At 46.1% G+C, this 13032-nt stretch overlaps 1 protein-coding gene across 1 annotated transcript in view; it reads left to right on the top strand.

Annotated features, from left to right (window-relative positions):
- Positions 1 to 12254, top strand: part of NME5 (NME/NM23 family member 5) — a 79188-nt gene extending 66934 nt beyond the window's left edge. Inside the window, exons 4-6 of the mRNA XM_063445289.1 lie at positions 8494 to 8594; positions 9126 to 9244; positions 11876 to 12254. Coding sequence (XP_063301359.1) covers positions 8494 to 8594; positions 9126 to 9244; positions 11876 to 11941 — 286 coding nt within the window. The 3' untranslated portion in view covers positions 11942 to 12254. The remainder of the gene's footprint in view (positions 1 to 8493; positions 8595 to 9125; positions 9245 to 11875) is intronic.
- Positions 12255 to 13032: the final 778 nt, after the last annotated feature.

Genomic DNA, 13032 nt, shown 5'->3' on the forward strand with positions numbered 1-13032 from the left:
CCCTTATGCACCTCATCACATATACAGAGCTGTTTTGGGGGCATTACAGGAAAACTGGTGTTTGCGTACATGCCTGAACCCTTGCTAGGGTTTAGCTAGGGTGGTGCTGAGGACCTCTATTAGTGTGTACCGGTACGCACAGAGGTCAATGCTTCAGTCTAGCCTGCATCTACTGTGTAGCCTGTTTTCTGTGTGGAACCTAGGGACGCAGCTCCATAGCGGTACGCCCCACTATGTGTCAGTGTCTGGTCTGGCCTGTTCTTATGTGTGAATAGTCATCTGCTGTAACAGAAGCGGAAGGATGGGTGGGGGAAACAGGTGAAAGGGCGGGATGTGTGGAGAAAATGCAGGAAATGTGGGAGAGGGGGAAGCGGGTGAGGGAATAGCGAGGGAAAGAGCTAGACGGGTGGAAGAGAGGTAGGTTGGTTGGTCCCTTTCTCGATATCTCCCCCTCCCGGTGCCTATTTTGCGCGGCCCTCCTAGACATGAAGTCCGTCCACGGGTACCAAGTCAGAGCACACCTGTCTGAGCGTCCCTGCAGGGAGGCCATCATCATTTCCATGTTGTAAATATCTTCCACCCTGTTTACCCATTGCTGGAAGGTAGGCGCATCCTGGGGCGGTGCAAGGATTTTTGCCGCCCTAGGCAAAAAAAATTTGCCGCCCCCCCATATGTCCTGCCCACCATGTGACATCACAATGCCCCACCCATATGCTCTGCCATATGGGCCAACGCCAGTCTTCACAAAGTGTCTTTTATCTGAAAAGACAGTGTGTTTACATTAAAAACCCTGCAGGCACAGGCTATAGACACGAGAACCACTACATTATGCTGTAGTGCTTCTGGTGACTATAGTATCCATTTAATGTGAGATTAGTGGAACTAATAATATATTGGATTGCCTACTTACCACCAGATGAGGACAAGAGGCTGATGATGGGCTCAGTCTGGCTCCACAGGTCTGGTGCAGAAGAGGCTCTCTGGAGACTGTTTTTAACAGTGCTCACAACAATTAACGAACAGGAAGCAGCTCCATGTTTTAGGGCCCCTTACACAGCTCAAGGTCTGGGCCCCCCAAGGCTTGACCGTGAGTATGCCTACAATGCCCACCCATAAATACCTACATGGCCCACCCATGAGTTCTCTCACAGGAAGTGGAGTGTATGTGTGTAGGGGATGTTTTATGTGTTATTGTAGAGGATGCAATGTGTGTGTGTTCTTATAGAATGTAGTGTATAGGGATACCAATTTGTGTAAGGGATGTAGTGTGTTTATAGGGGATGCAGTGTGTTTGCGTGTAAGGAATGCATTGTATTTTTCTGTGTGTGTGTGTGTGCAAGGGGTGCAAGGTGTGTTTCTGTGTATGTAATTGAAAGCAGTGTGTGTCTGTAAGGGGTGCATTGTGTGTAAGAGAATGAGTGTTTGTGTGAACGTAAGGGATGCATTGTGTGTTTCAGGTGTGTCTGTGTGTGAGTAGGAATGCATTGTATGTTTCTGTGTGTGTGTGTGTGTGTGTGTGTGTAGTGTAAAAGAGAGGGTTTGAGGAGTAGGATAGGGACTGAGAGGGGAGCAGCTCTTTATTTTTTAAAAACATTTTCATAGTGCTCTCCCCTCCTGTCAATTATTGATTTCCCCTTCCCTCCTGTCCCTCCGTGTTCTCCCCTTCTGTCCCTTAGTGCTCTCCCTTGGCCCCCTGTCCCTCTGCAGTCCCCCCTTGGTGGTCTTCTCACTCCCCCCTCTCCCCCTTAGTGGTCCTCCATCCCTCCCCTTAGTGGTCCTCCATCCCTCCCCTTAGTGGTCCTCCCTCTCCCAAACCCTTCAGTGGTCCTCCCTCTCCCAAACCCCTTAGTAGACCTTCCTCTCCTCCCCCCACCCCCTTAGTGGTAATCTCCCCCCCCAGTGGTCACAACCCTCCCCCCCTTAGTGGTCCTTACCCTCCTCCCCTCTCCTTAGTGGTCCTCCCTCCTTACCTCCCTTTGGTGGTCCTTCCCCCCCCTTAGTGGTCCTCCCTCTCCCAAACCCCTTAGTGGTCCTTACTCCCCCCCCACCTCCCCCAGTGGTCCTTACCCCCCACCCCTAGTGATCCTTACCCCCCCTCCCCTAGTGGTCCTTACTACCCCCCTCCCCTAGTGGTCCTTACTACCCCCCTCCCCTAGTGGTCCTTACCCCACCTCTCCTCCCCTAATGGTCCTTACCCCCCCTCCCCTAATGGCCCTTACTCCCCCCTCCCCTAATGGCCCTTACTCCCCCCTCCCCTAATGGTCCTTACTCCCCCCTCCCCTAATGGTCCTTATCTCCCCCCTCCCCTAATGGTCCTTGCTCCCCCCTCCCCTAATGGTCCTTGCTCCCCCTCCCCTAATGGTCCTTGCTCCCCCTCCCCTAATGGTCCTTGCCCCCCCTCCCCTAATGGTCCTTGTCCCCCCCACTAATAGTCCTTGCTCCCCCCTCCCCTAATGGTCCTTGCTCCCCACTCCCCTAATGGTCCTTGCTCCCCCCCTCCCCTAATGGTCCTTGCTTCCCCCCTCCCCTAATGGTCTCTGCTCCCCCCTCCCCTAATGGTCCTTGCTCCCCCCCTCCCCTAATGGTTCTTAGTCCCCCATCCCCTCCCCTAATGGTCCTTGCTCCCCCCTCCCCTAATGGTCCTTGCTCCCCCTCCCTACCCTAATGGTCCTTACTCCCCCCTCCCCTAATGGTCTTCAGTCCTCCCCTCCCCTAGTGGTCCTTACCCCACCTCTCCTCCCCTAATGGTCCTTACCCCCCTCCCCTAATGGCCCTTACTCCCCCCTCCCCTAATGGCCCTTACTCCCCCCTCCCCTAATGGTCCTTACTCCCCCCTCCCCTAATGGTCCTTATCTCCCCCCTCCCCTAATGGTCCTTGCTCCCCCCTCCCCTAATGGTCCTTGCTCCCCCTCCCCTAATGGTCCTTGCTCCCCCTCCCCTAATGGTCCTTGCTCCCCCTCCCCTAATGGTCCTTGCCCCCCCCTCCCCTAATGGTCCTTGTCCCCCCCACTAATAGTCCTTGCTCCCCCCTCCCCTAATGGTCCTTACTCCCCCCCTCCCCTAATGGTCCTTGCTCCCCACTCCCCTAATGGTCCTCACTCCCCCCTCCCCTAATGGTCCTTGCTTCCCCCCTCCCCTAATGGTCCTTGCTCCCCCCTCCCCTAATGGTCCTTGCTCCCCCACTCCCCTAATGGTTCTTAGTCCCCCATCCCCTCCCCTAATGGTCCTTGCTCCCCCCTCCCCTCCCCTAATGGTCCTTGCTCCCCCTCCCTACCCTAATGGTCCTTACTCCCCCCTCCCCTAATGGTCTTCAGTCCTCCCCTCCCCTCCCCTAATGGTCCTTGCTCCCCCCCTCCCCTAATGGTCCTTGCTCCCCCCCTCCCCTAATGGTCCTCAGTCCCCCCCCTCCCCACCCCTAATGGTCCTTGCTCTTCCCCCCCCCTCCCCTAATGGTCCTTACCCTCCTCTTCCTTCCTGCCTTTGTAGCGTGGCCGGGTGGCGCGGAACGCAGTACAGGAAACAGAGGTTCCTGTCCCGCGTTCCGCGCCTCTCGGCCACGCTACATAGAGTGACCGGCAGGAGGGAGCGCTCTGCGGTCCGGTAGCAGATCAGTCAGGGTTTTGAGGTCGGTTCCGTTGCTCTATTGATGTATGTAAACCCAATCTGACACTTGGAAGTTTTTTAGGGCGATGGGGTGCAGCCCCCCCGCCAATTCCAGGTTGTACGTGATGGGTTGAGCGGACTGGTTGATGTAGTGAGTTGCCTGGAGTAGCGTAATTTACACCATATTCTGAGTGTTGCGTCAATCATAGGATTGCCTGTACGGGTTTCCCTGAACGAGATGCCTCCTAGCCACAACATGGCGGGGATCTTTCCCTGCGCCTGGTGGATTTCCATGTTCACCCATTGTTTAGTGTTCGGGCTGGCGTGCCAGTCGACAAATTGGTGCAAGTGGGAAGCTTGATAATACGTGAGTATGGATGGCAGTCCCACTCCCCCTTCGCTTTTCGTCCGCTCCTGGATCGACCTGCGAATCCGTGTGGGCCGTTGATTCCAGACGAATTGACGGTTTGCAGTTGTCAGGGTCGAGAAGAAAACCTGTGGGATGGATGTGGGTATTGTCTGGAACAAATACAGCAAGTGTAGCAATATATTCCTCCTAACAGCATTGATGCGTCCAAACCACAAAATGTATTGAGTCGACCACCGCCGTAGGTCTTTCTGCAAAACCGTGAAGAGGGGAACAAAGTTCAGTTGATACGTGTGTGTGAGGTCGCTCGGCAGCTAAATGCCGAGGTATCGAAGTTTAGTAGTGCACATCTTGAATGAAAAGTGCGTGTGAAGATGTTGGATCGGGTCGTTGTTCTGCATGATCGGCATAGCTTCAGATTTGTCTAGGTTGAGTTTCAGGTTGGACACCATGTTGCACTTCCTGAACACCTCCAGCAGGTTAGGAATAGAGATCCCCTGCTGCAGGAAAAAAAGCATGTCATCAGCGTAGGCCACCACCCAATGTTTCTTCTTGCCCGCGCGGAATCCTGTGAGACCCCCGCACCATCTGAGCGCCTCAAGAAAGTGTTCAAGAGAGAGGGCAAACAGAAGGGGGGAAAGGGGTCATCCCTGGCGGGTGCCGTTATTAATGGCAAATGGTTGTGTCAGTGCGTGGTTGATGTGCATGTGTGACGTTGGCGTAGTATATAGTGCGGCCACCTAGGCTCGTAGATGCGCGCCAAATCCCATGTGTCCTTAAGTCTCCACCAGAAAAGTCCAGTCTACCCTGTCGAATGCCTTTTCAGCGTCAATGGAAAGGAGCACGACCTCCCTCCTATAGGATTTGGTGGCGAGGATGATATTGAGGGCCCGGATAATGTTGTCTCTCTCTTCCCTCCTGGAAATAAAACCGACTCGGTCGGGGTGTATAAGGTCTAGTAAGGTCTGGGTGAATCTGAGCGCCATGGCCTTGGCAAATAGTTTCAAGTCCGCATTCAACAAGGAAATTGGGAGTTAGCTGGCACAGTTAGAAGGGTCCTAGCCTTCTTTACGGAGGATCCTGACTACTGAAGCTACGGTATTAGGTGGGAACTGTCCGCCAGAGTTTAAGCCTGTCAGGAGTCTCGGTATCAATATGTCTCTAAAGGTGCACAGATAAGTTAGAGGTAGTCCATCCAGACCAGGGGCTTGGTGGGTTTTGGAGAGCTTCATAGCACAAGCAAGTTCCTCGACCGTCAGGGGATGCTCCATTTCAGCCCTTAACTCCTGGGAGAGTTTACAGGCAACGTGTCGGTCAAGGTAGTCTGTAATTCATTGTTCATGTTGTTGTGAGGCTGCGCCCTGCCTGGATTGCGTCTGGTTATACAGATCGGAGTAGTAATCCTGGAAAGCCTCCAGGATGCCTTCAGGGAGCCTAGTGATGGTCCTCGAGTGTGGATCTTGTGCATGTGTTGTTTCCTCCGTTTCTCCTTGAGCATCCTCGCCAGCAGCCTTCCGCTTTTGTTGGAGTGTTCGTAAAAGAACCTGGCTGACTTTCTCATGGAGTGCAGTAGCCCCTGGGAGAGTAGGTCCTTGAGTTCACTGCGGACTTCAGTAAGACGGAGGTATGTGCCTTCGTCCAGTGTGTGTTTATGCTTGTGTTCCAAGTCAGCTATTTGTTTTGTCAGGGTGGTCATGTGGTGTGTCCGGTCCTGTTTACGTTGCATGGTGACCATGATGAAATGTCCCGGATGACAGATTTGTGTGCTTCTTAGAGTGTCAGCAGGGGCATGTCAGGTAATTTGTTGGTTTCGAAAAAGTGGGTGAGGGTTTGGGCAGCTGTGTTAGTGAACTCTAAGTCATTTAGTAAGCTTTCAGTGGCGTGCTCTGGGTTTGAACAGTGGGGAACTGGTGTGGGCCGTTACTGGTGCGTGGTCAGAGTACTCTAGGATCCCTTTGTCCGAGTCTTGGAGTAATGCCTGGAATTCTTGTGCCATGAATATATAGTCTATATACAACTATAGTGTTTGTGGACGCTCGAATAAAAAGTGAAATGCCAATCCTCCGGATGCGCCGACCTCCAGCAATCTATAAGCCCCAGCCGGCCCAGTGATCGGAGGGCCGAGCAAAGGCATGTGAAGGAACCGTACTAGTTCCCCGGGATGAGTCTAGGTGCGGATCTAGATGCATGTTTAGGTCCCCCGCCACGATCAGTAAGCCCTCCCTGAACTCCTCCAGTTTGCCCAGCGTCTTGGCTAGGAAGCTTTCTGTTGGGACAGTACAGGCATGCAAATGTATAGGTATGGTCAGTAATGGTACCCTTGAGGAAGAGGTATCTCCTAGTGTTGCTGAGCAGAAGAATGGGACAGTTTTGGCAAAAAAGTATCACTACCCCAGCCCGTTTCTGGGTGGTTTGCATAAAAAGCTAGTTTGGGTGCCTCGGGGTCTTTAAAATGCATCTCCAGCAGGAACGCTATGGATGCTCTCACTGTCCACAGCCTCCTCAGCAAGTGGGAACGTTTCTCCAGGACATTTAGGCCCTGAACATTGTTGGACCAGTAAGTAAGTTACATAGTTACATAGCTGTAAAGAGACTTGCGTCCATCAAGTTCAGCCTTCCTCACATATGTTTTTGCTGTTTATCCAAAAGAAGGATACACACTATTTGCCGTAGATAAAAATCCCACACTACAATCTCTAGTCACAAATAATTCACATTATAACTTGTGGAAGCCTCCCCACACATGCACACTTTACTGGCCCATTTCCACTTTTCTCCTCTGTTATCCCCTGGAGAGAATTCACCCGTAAATGGAGCGCAAGGATGTCATTATATGTGCTTGTGCTACATCGAACAAACACTGGACATTTTCCCTGGAGAGACATTAAACTAACAAGTGAAGTGGTTAATACATTGCAGTTTTGTGAAAATTGCAATGTTTATGTTGGAGGGTAAAACAATCCTCTAGTGGCTGTAATCCTTACAGCACTAGAGGTGCCTACTCTTCAATGACTGAGTAAACTATTGAACTCAATGCTTTCCGATTAGAAGCATTTGGATGCATACTATGAGGAGCATTGGATTGGACCATTAGATCGAGAGCAGTTGGAGTGACCTGGAGCAAGCAGACAGGCTTCCTGCAATTGGCAACAAATAATATTCTGGGTCTCAGCCAGGAGGTGTGACAAACATAAGGAACATTCCCCAAAAATAAGACATCCCCCGAAAATAAGCCCTAGTCGCTAGTGCGCTAATCTATGTTCAGGAAATTTTCCATGAACATAGATTTGCGGGATTCCATTAGCGTGTAAGCTAATCTATGTTCGTGAAAGTTTTCCTGAACATAGATTCACAGGATTCCATGCACTATTGAACTGGTCTATGTTCCAGGGAATTCCTCTGAAAGTAGAACTGCTTTCTACGCATGCTTGCTATAAGACATCCCCCAAAAATAAGCCCTAGTGCATTTTTCAGGGGGAAAATTAATATAAGACCCGGTCTTATTTTTGGGGAAACATGGTAGCTATGAAGATATTTGTATTAAGGACAAGCTCTACCAAAGAGTGATGGCAGGGCTCAAACTAGGTCCAACTGCCTAAAGCCTTGGGGGGATATTAATCCAACTGTGGCAAAAATAACAATAGGTTTTCTTGTGGGCAAAATGTATGAGAATATACAAAGGCATTCAAGAATATTATAAAGAAAAAGGTGGTTTGCGCACACGATGGATATAGTAGTTACTGTATTTATATCTGCAAGGTATCATAAAAAAACATCATAGGGCAACATGTATATGCAAAATATAAAATGGGAAGTAACTTTGAGCACTCACAAGCTAAAGAGCCATGTGAGTCGGCTCTAAACTGTAATAGCGTGTTGGTACATCCAATATTGGTACTGTAAAGAAGATGCAGGTCCCCCTTTGCAGGTTTCCAGTACCAATATTGGATGTACCAACACGCTATTACAGTTTAGAGCCGACTCACTTGGCTCTTTAGATTGTGAGTGTTCCAAGTTACTTCCTATTTTATATTTTGCATATACATATTGCCCTATGATGGTGTTTTATGATTATACCTTGCAGATATAAATACAGTAACTACTATATACATTGTGTGCGCAAACTACCGTTTTCTTTGTATCCATTCGTTTATGTAAGTGTTTTTTTTGTTTTTTTTTTAATTCTTTATTTTTGTTGTGCAAGTTTTAACAATAAGCTTACTCAGCCACGACAGCAGTCGTAAGCAATAACAGGCATAACAGTCAAAACATGGCATATGAATAGACAGCACAATTTTTGATTATGTAAGTGTTTTTTAGTGACATAACACTGGATTGTGTTTAGACGCACTGGGATATATCATTTGTATATATCATGTTTGATTTTTAGGCGACACATACCCATTTCTGGTATTTATTCAAGAATATTAGAATTCATTTTATGGCCCTAATAAATAATATTTGATTGGTTAATCAATTATTTGTTTCTAAATTAATAAAAAAAAATGTTATACATGTTTTAGTTTAAGGGCTCTGTATGGGACTGATGACCTCAGAAATGCTGTTCATGGTAGCAACTGCTTTACATCAGCAGAGAGAGAAATTGGATTTATGTTTCCTGAAGGTAATACCTACAAATGTGCTATTATTTTATCATTCATTGCTGAGATGTAAATAAAACAAGTTAATGTTTGTCTAGCTGAGTAGGTATATTTTGTGATTAAACTGCATGTGTTCACGATGTTTCAGATAGGTATATCCCATACCATTTCAGTTTGTCTTGAGATAAAATAAAATTGTTTGTCTTGTCCTTGCCAATCTCAGAATGTTTTTTGATATTGGGAAGTTTAGAAGTCTTTAAAGCTAACTCTATAAGCACTAAATATTTGTCATTCAGAATTTTTGGAAGTAAATTAATTGACCTGCTTTGTAATAGATTTAATAATATATGCCTGTGACTAAATTTAGGTAAATTGAAAACCATTTAACTGAGCCAGCCAATAATGCCATACTTTCAATTTTTTAACCACCTGCATTTGTTTAACAATAGTATAAAACCTATTCATAGGGATGTGTGTTTTATTTATAGCATATAGTGAGAATTAAAAAAAAAAAAAAAATTGTGCCAATTATAACACTGTATTTCTTGTTATAGTCATTATAGAGCCAGTGCCAACTGGGCAAGCTGCCATTGATTACTTGAACCTTTTTGTAAATCCAACATTGCTAGCTGGACTCACAGAACTTTGCAAGCAGAAACCAGCTGACCCATATGTAAGTTAACTTTAGTGCTGATTTTTTTTTTTTTAAGGCACACTGTAGACACATTAACCAGTCTTCTGATATTGTCCCTCCATTTAGTGTTGAACCATTTTGAATCAGGTTAACATTGAATGAGGGTCTCTGGCCACCTATAGACTGCCTCTGACTAAGGTAGAAATTACAAACTTTCTTCTAGTCATATCAGTTCATACCAGCAATGGGTGGCTGTGATAGCCAGTCAGCTGACACTTTCAGTCAATCACAACCACCCATTGCTGATCAAGCTAATGCTTCCTCATTAGCGCAAGCCACACAGAGGGGATGGGCTGCCAGGCACTCTCATTTAGTATTAACTGTTTCAGTGCCTACAATGTCCCTTTAAGTTTTGCTCTCATTGCTTTCACCATATTGATTCTATAACATGTGGCATAGGATTTGCCCTTAACAGATTGTGATGAAAATAAATATGACTGATTTGTTTATTAAAACAAGTCTACTAGTCAAAGAAAATTAAAATCTGTTAAAAAATGTGCACTGTAGTGGTTATGGTGCTTGGAGTGTTCCTTTAAATAAAACTGAATGTATATTTAGCATTAAATATTGTGGTGCCAGTTTGGGGAGATTAGAAATGTAAATTAAATTGGCTCTATGATCCCCTTTTTTCTTATTGCACAAAGTTGTTTGAGCACTTTAAAAAAAAATTATCTTGTGTTTCTGTTCATTGTGTTTAGTGGTCTGATTCAGTCTTTCTAATACTACAACCCCTGCTTAAAGGGAAACTCCAGTGCCAGGAAAACAATCCGTTTTCCTGGCACTGGAGGGTCCCTCTCCCTCCCACCCCCCAATCCCCAGTTGCTGAAGGGGTGAAAACCCCTTCAGTCACTTACCAGGGGCAGCGACAGGTCCCACGTCGCTGCTTCCTCCTCCCCCGCCGCTCCTCCTTCTGGTTACGTCGGCCGGTGGGCGAGACTGATCTCGCCCGCCGGCCGAGGAGACCTAATGCGCATGCGCGGCAATGCCGCGCATGCGCATTAGCGCACCCCATAGGAAAGCATTGAAAATGAATTTCAATGCTTCCCTATGGGGAATAGAGCGACGCTGGAGGTCCTCACACAGCGTGAGGACGTCCAGCGACGCTCTAGCACAGAAAACCTGTGCTATGAAGCAGGAAGTGTCCTCTAGTGGCTGTCTAATAGACAGCCACTAGGGGAGGACTTAACCCTGCAAGGTAAATATTGCAGTTTTAAAAAAACTGCAATAATTACAGTTGCAGGGTTAAGGGTAGTGGGAGTTGGCACCCAGACCACTCCAATGAGCTGAAGTGGTCTGGGTGCCTGGAGTGTCCCTTTAAAGTGGCACGGTCATGTCCGAATCTAGGTTGTTGTTTTTTTAACCCCCCTACCGACTCCACTCCATTTAATTGTCCCCCTAGTCACCCCCAAATGCCCCTAAGCCCCAATATGACCTATTTTAAAATCTTTTTTGTGTCCCCAGACCTAGTTCCTGGGCGCCGCCATCTTTGTGTGGGTAGATGAAGTCCCTGTGGGATACGTCATCTGCACACAGTAGATAGCTTTGTGAAATTCCCGTACATGCCCAGTTAAACACTTGGGAATTCGCTATGGGAATTTCATCTATTCATTCGTCAAAAAGATGAAGGAATGAATAGAAATTTCAGACGAACAAACAAACACTGAATATCAGTGTTCGTCTGTTTGTTCGTTCAGTTTATTACAAGGAGGTAGCTACCGGTACGCAGCTCCCTCCTTGTAAAATGGAAAAATAATAGCGGCAGGGAGCCCCATGTCCTCCCTCACTTGCTCTACCGCGAACAGGGGCATATCTACTGTTGTAACCTCCCCTTCCAACAAGTGGCCCCTATGGTGGGGCATCTATTAACTTGCTGGGGGGGGGGGGGGCATAGTGTCCTCCCCAACCCCCACCCGTGCCATTGTGTGAGTGTGGGCTATGCAAATAAATTGGGGACATAGGGTCCCCCTTGACCCCACCCATGAGCGGCGGGTGGGGGCCCTAAAAGACAATGGGGGGAACCTATTGTTCACCCCCCTATCCCCAACCCATGAGCGGCGTGTGGGGGACCTAAATGAAAATGGAGGGGGGGGACACCATTAGTGCTGTAATGGGTATGGTGGTTGGAGAGTCATTTTCACTTGGGAGAAAGCAGTTTTGTGGAGGTAGTGATGTGGAAGTGGTGTCCCAATGTGGAACAGATTTAAAAAGTATATAAGCAAATGATATAGGCAGGTTTTAAAATACTTTATGATAAGGCAAAGCAAAATGTTGATGAATAAGCTACTTTAATTATTCAGAGTCCATTACCTAAATAGGTCAGCAGATGCATATTGAGTTTATGTATACTGATGCTTGTTATTGGTAAAGTGATAAAGTGTATCTGAATGAGCGCATCAAAATAAAACACATCATTTCTTCTTTAATAGCATAGAGAAGTCAGTTACAGTAGTACTGAATAATGCATTTTAGCAACAAGGATACAATGAAAAATAAATTTATACTACATTACTGAAAGCAATAACCTAATATAAACAAACAGGCAGAATTCCTCCACGCATACTGAATTAAAATTAGATAAAGTGATTTTTCTCTTTCCTTTTTTTATTTCAGACATGGCTTGCTGACTGGCTTTTGAAGAATAACCCAAACAGGCCCACTGTACAGATCTTGACATAGGAACGCAAGAATAATTTCTACGTCAGAAGTAGAACACTAATTTTAATACACTTAATATTTTCCTCATTGATAATGTTTATTTTCAGTTATTTACTCACATACACCATAGTTCAAAACGGAAGACAATTGTAAATAACATTGTTGATTAATAAATGACTGATCTATATTAAGGATATTATATTTTTAAAGCTACACTCTAACCACCATCTTAATTTAGTGTTTTTCTTACTTTGGTGCGTAGATGTGGTCTTTTGTTTGGCAATTTCAGGGAAATGACAGAATTTATTATGCCTTTAGTGACTGTCTATTTGTGAAGGTTTCTGAAGGTTTTAACGTTATGCATCATCACAAAGAGAATTACATTCTTAGCATCTACACACTTATGTCAGATGATGCTTCTCAGCCCATGAATACTGTTCAAATGTGGTATTTTTAATGTGTAGTTACATATTTTAATTGTAGTTACATATAGTCAAAACATATTTTATTAGATAAAACAGAAGGACTGTGGGTGCCCAACATAGCTAAGTGTCAGACTCTTCCTAAAGAGTGTGGGGACTCCCGGCAGGCACCATATTGCAGATAGTGTGCTGATGTTGTTAGCTGCCCCTTTGATGTTTTTCTGTTAAAGTTGATTAACAGTATTAAATAGTAAGTATAAATGTAAATTCATTACAACACGTTTGAAACAATAAAGAACACAACAAAATACAGGGTTAATTGCAAAGATCACAACGGGTGTGCATCCTTCCACCACCCATCTCCAAGCATTTTAATTACACTTGTAAATGTTCAGATTAACCCAGACGTGTAATTTGGAAGAAGACAAAAAACACAATATCAACATTATTCATAAACATATTGACACTTGTACTTACAGTGCCACATCTACTTCAGACTTTGTTTGTATATGTCTCAATAGGCAATAGTTGGTACAAAGAAATATCAGATAATGTACCAGAAAAGATACCCGTTAGCCTGTAGCTGTTAGTTTGTGAGATTTGCATACAGCTCTCAGGAAATAAACACATGCTTTGCCATATATGAAATATTGTTATGAAAACGGAACTGAAAGATGTGGGCTCATAAAA

This window comes from Pelobates fuscus, chromosome 3 (genome assembly GCF_036172605.1).
Source record: "Pelobates fuscus isolate aPelFus1 chromosome 3, aPelFus1.pri, whole genome shotgun sequence".
In the NCBI taxonomy this organism is placed as follows: Eukaryota; Metazoa; Chordata; class Amphibia; order Anura; family Pelobatidae; genus Pelobates; species Pelobates fuscus.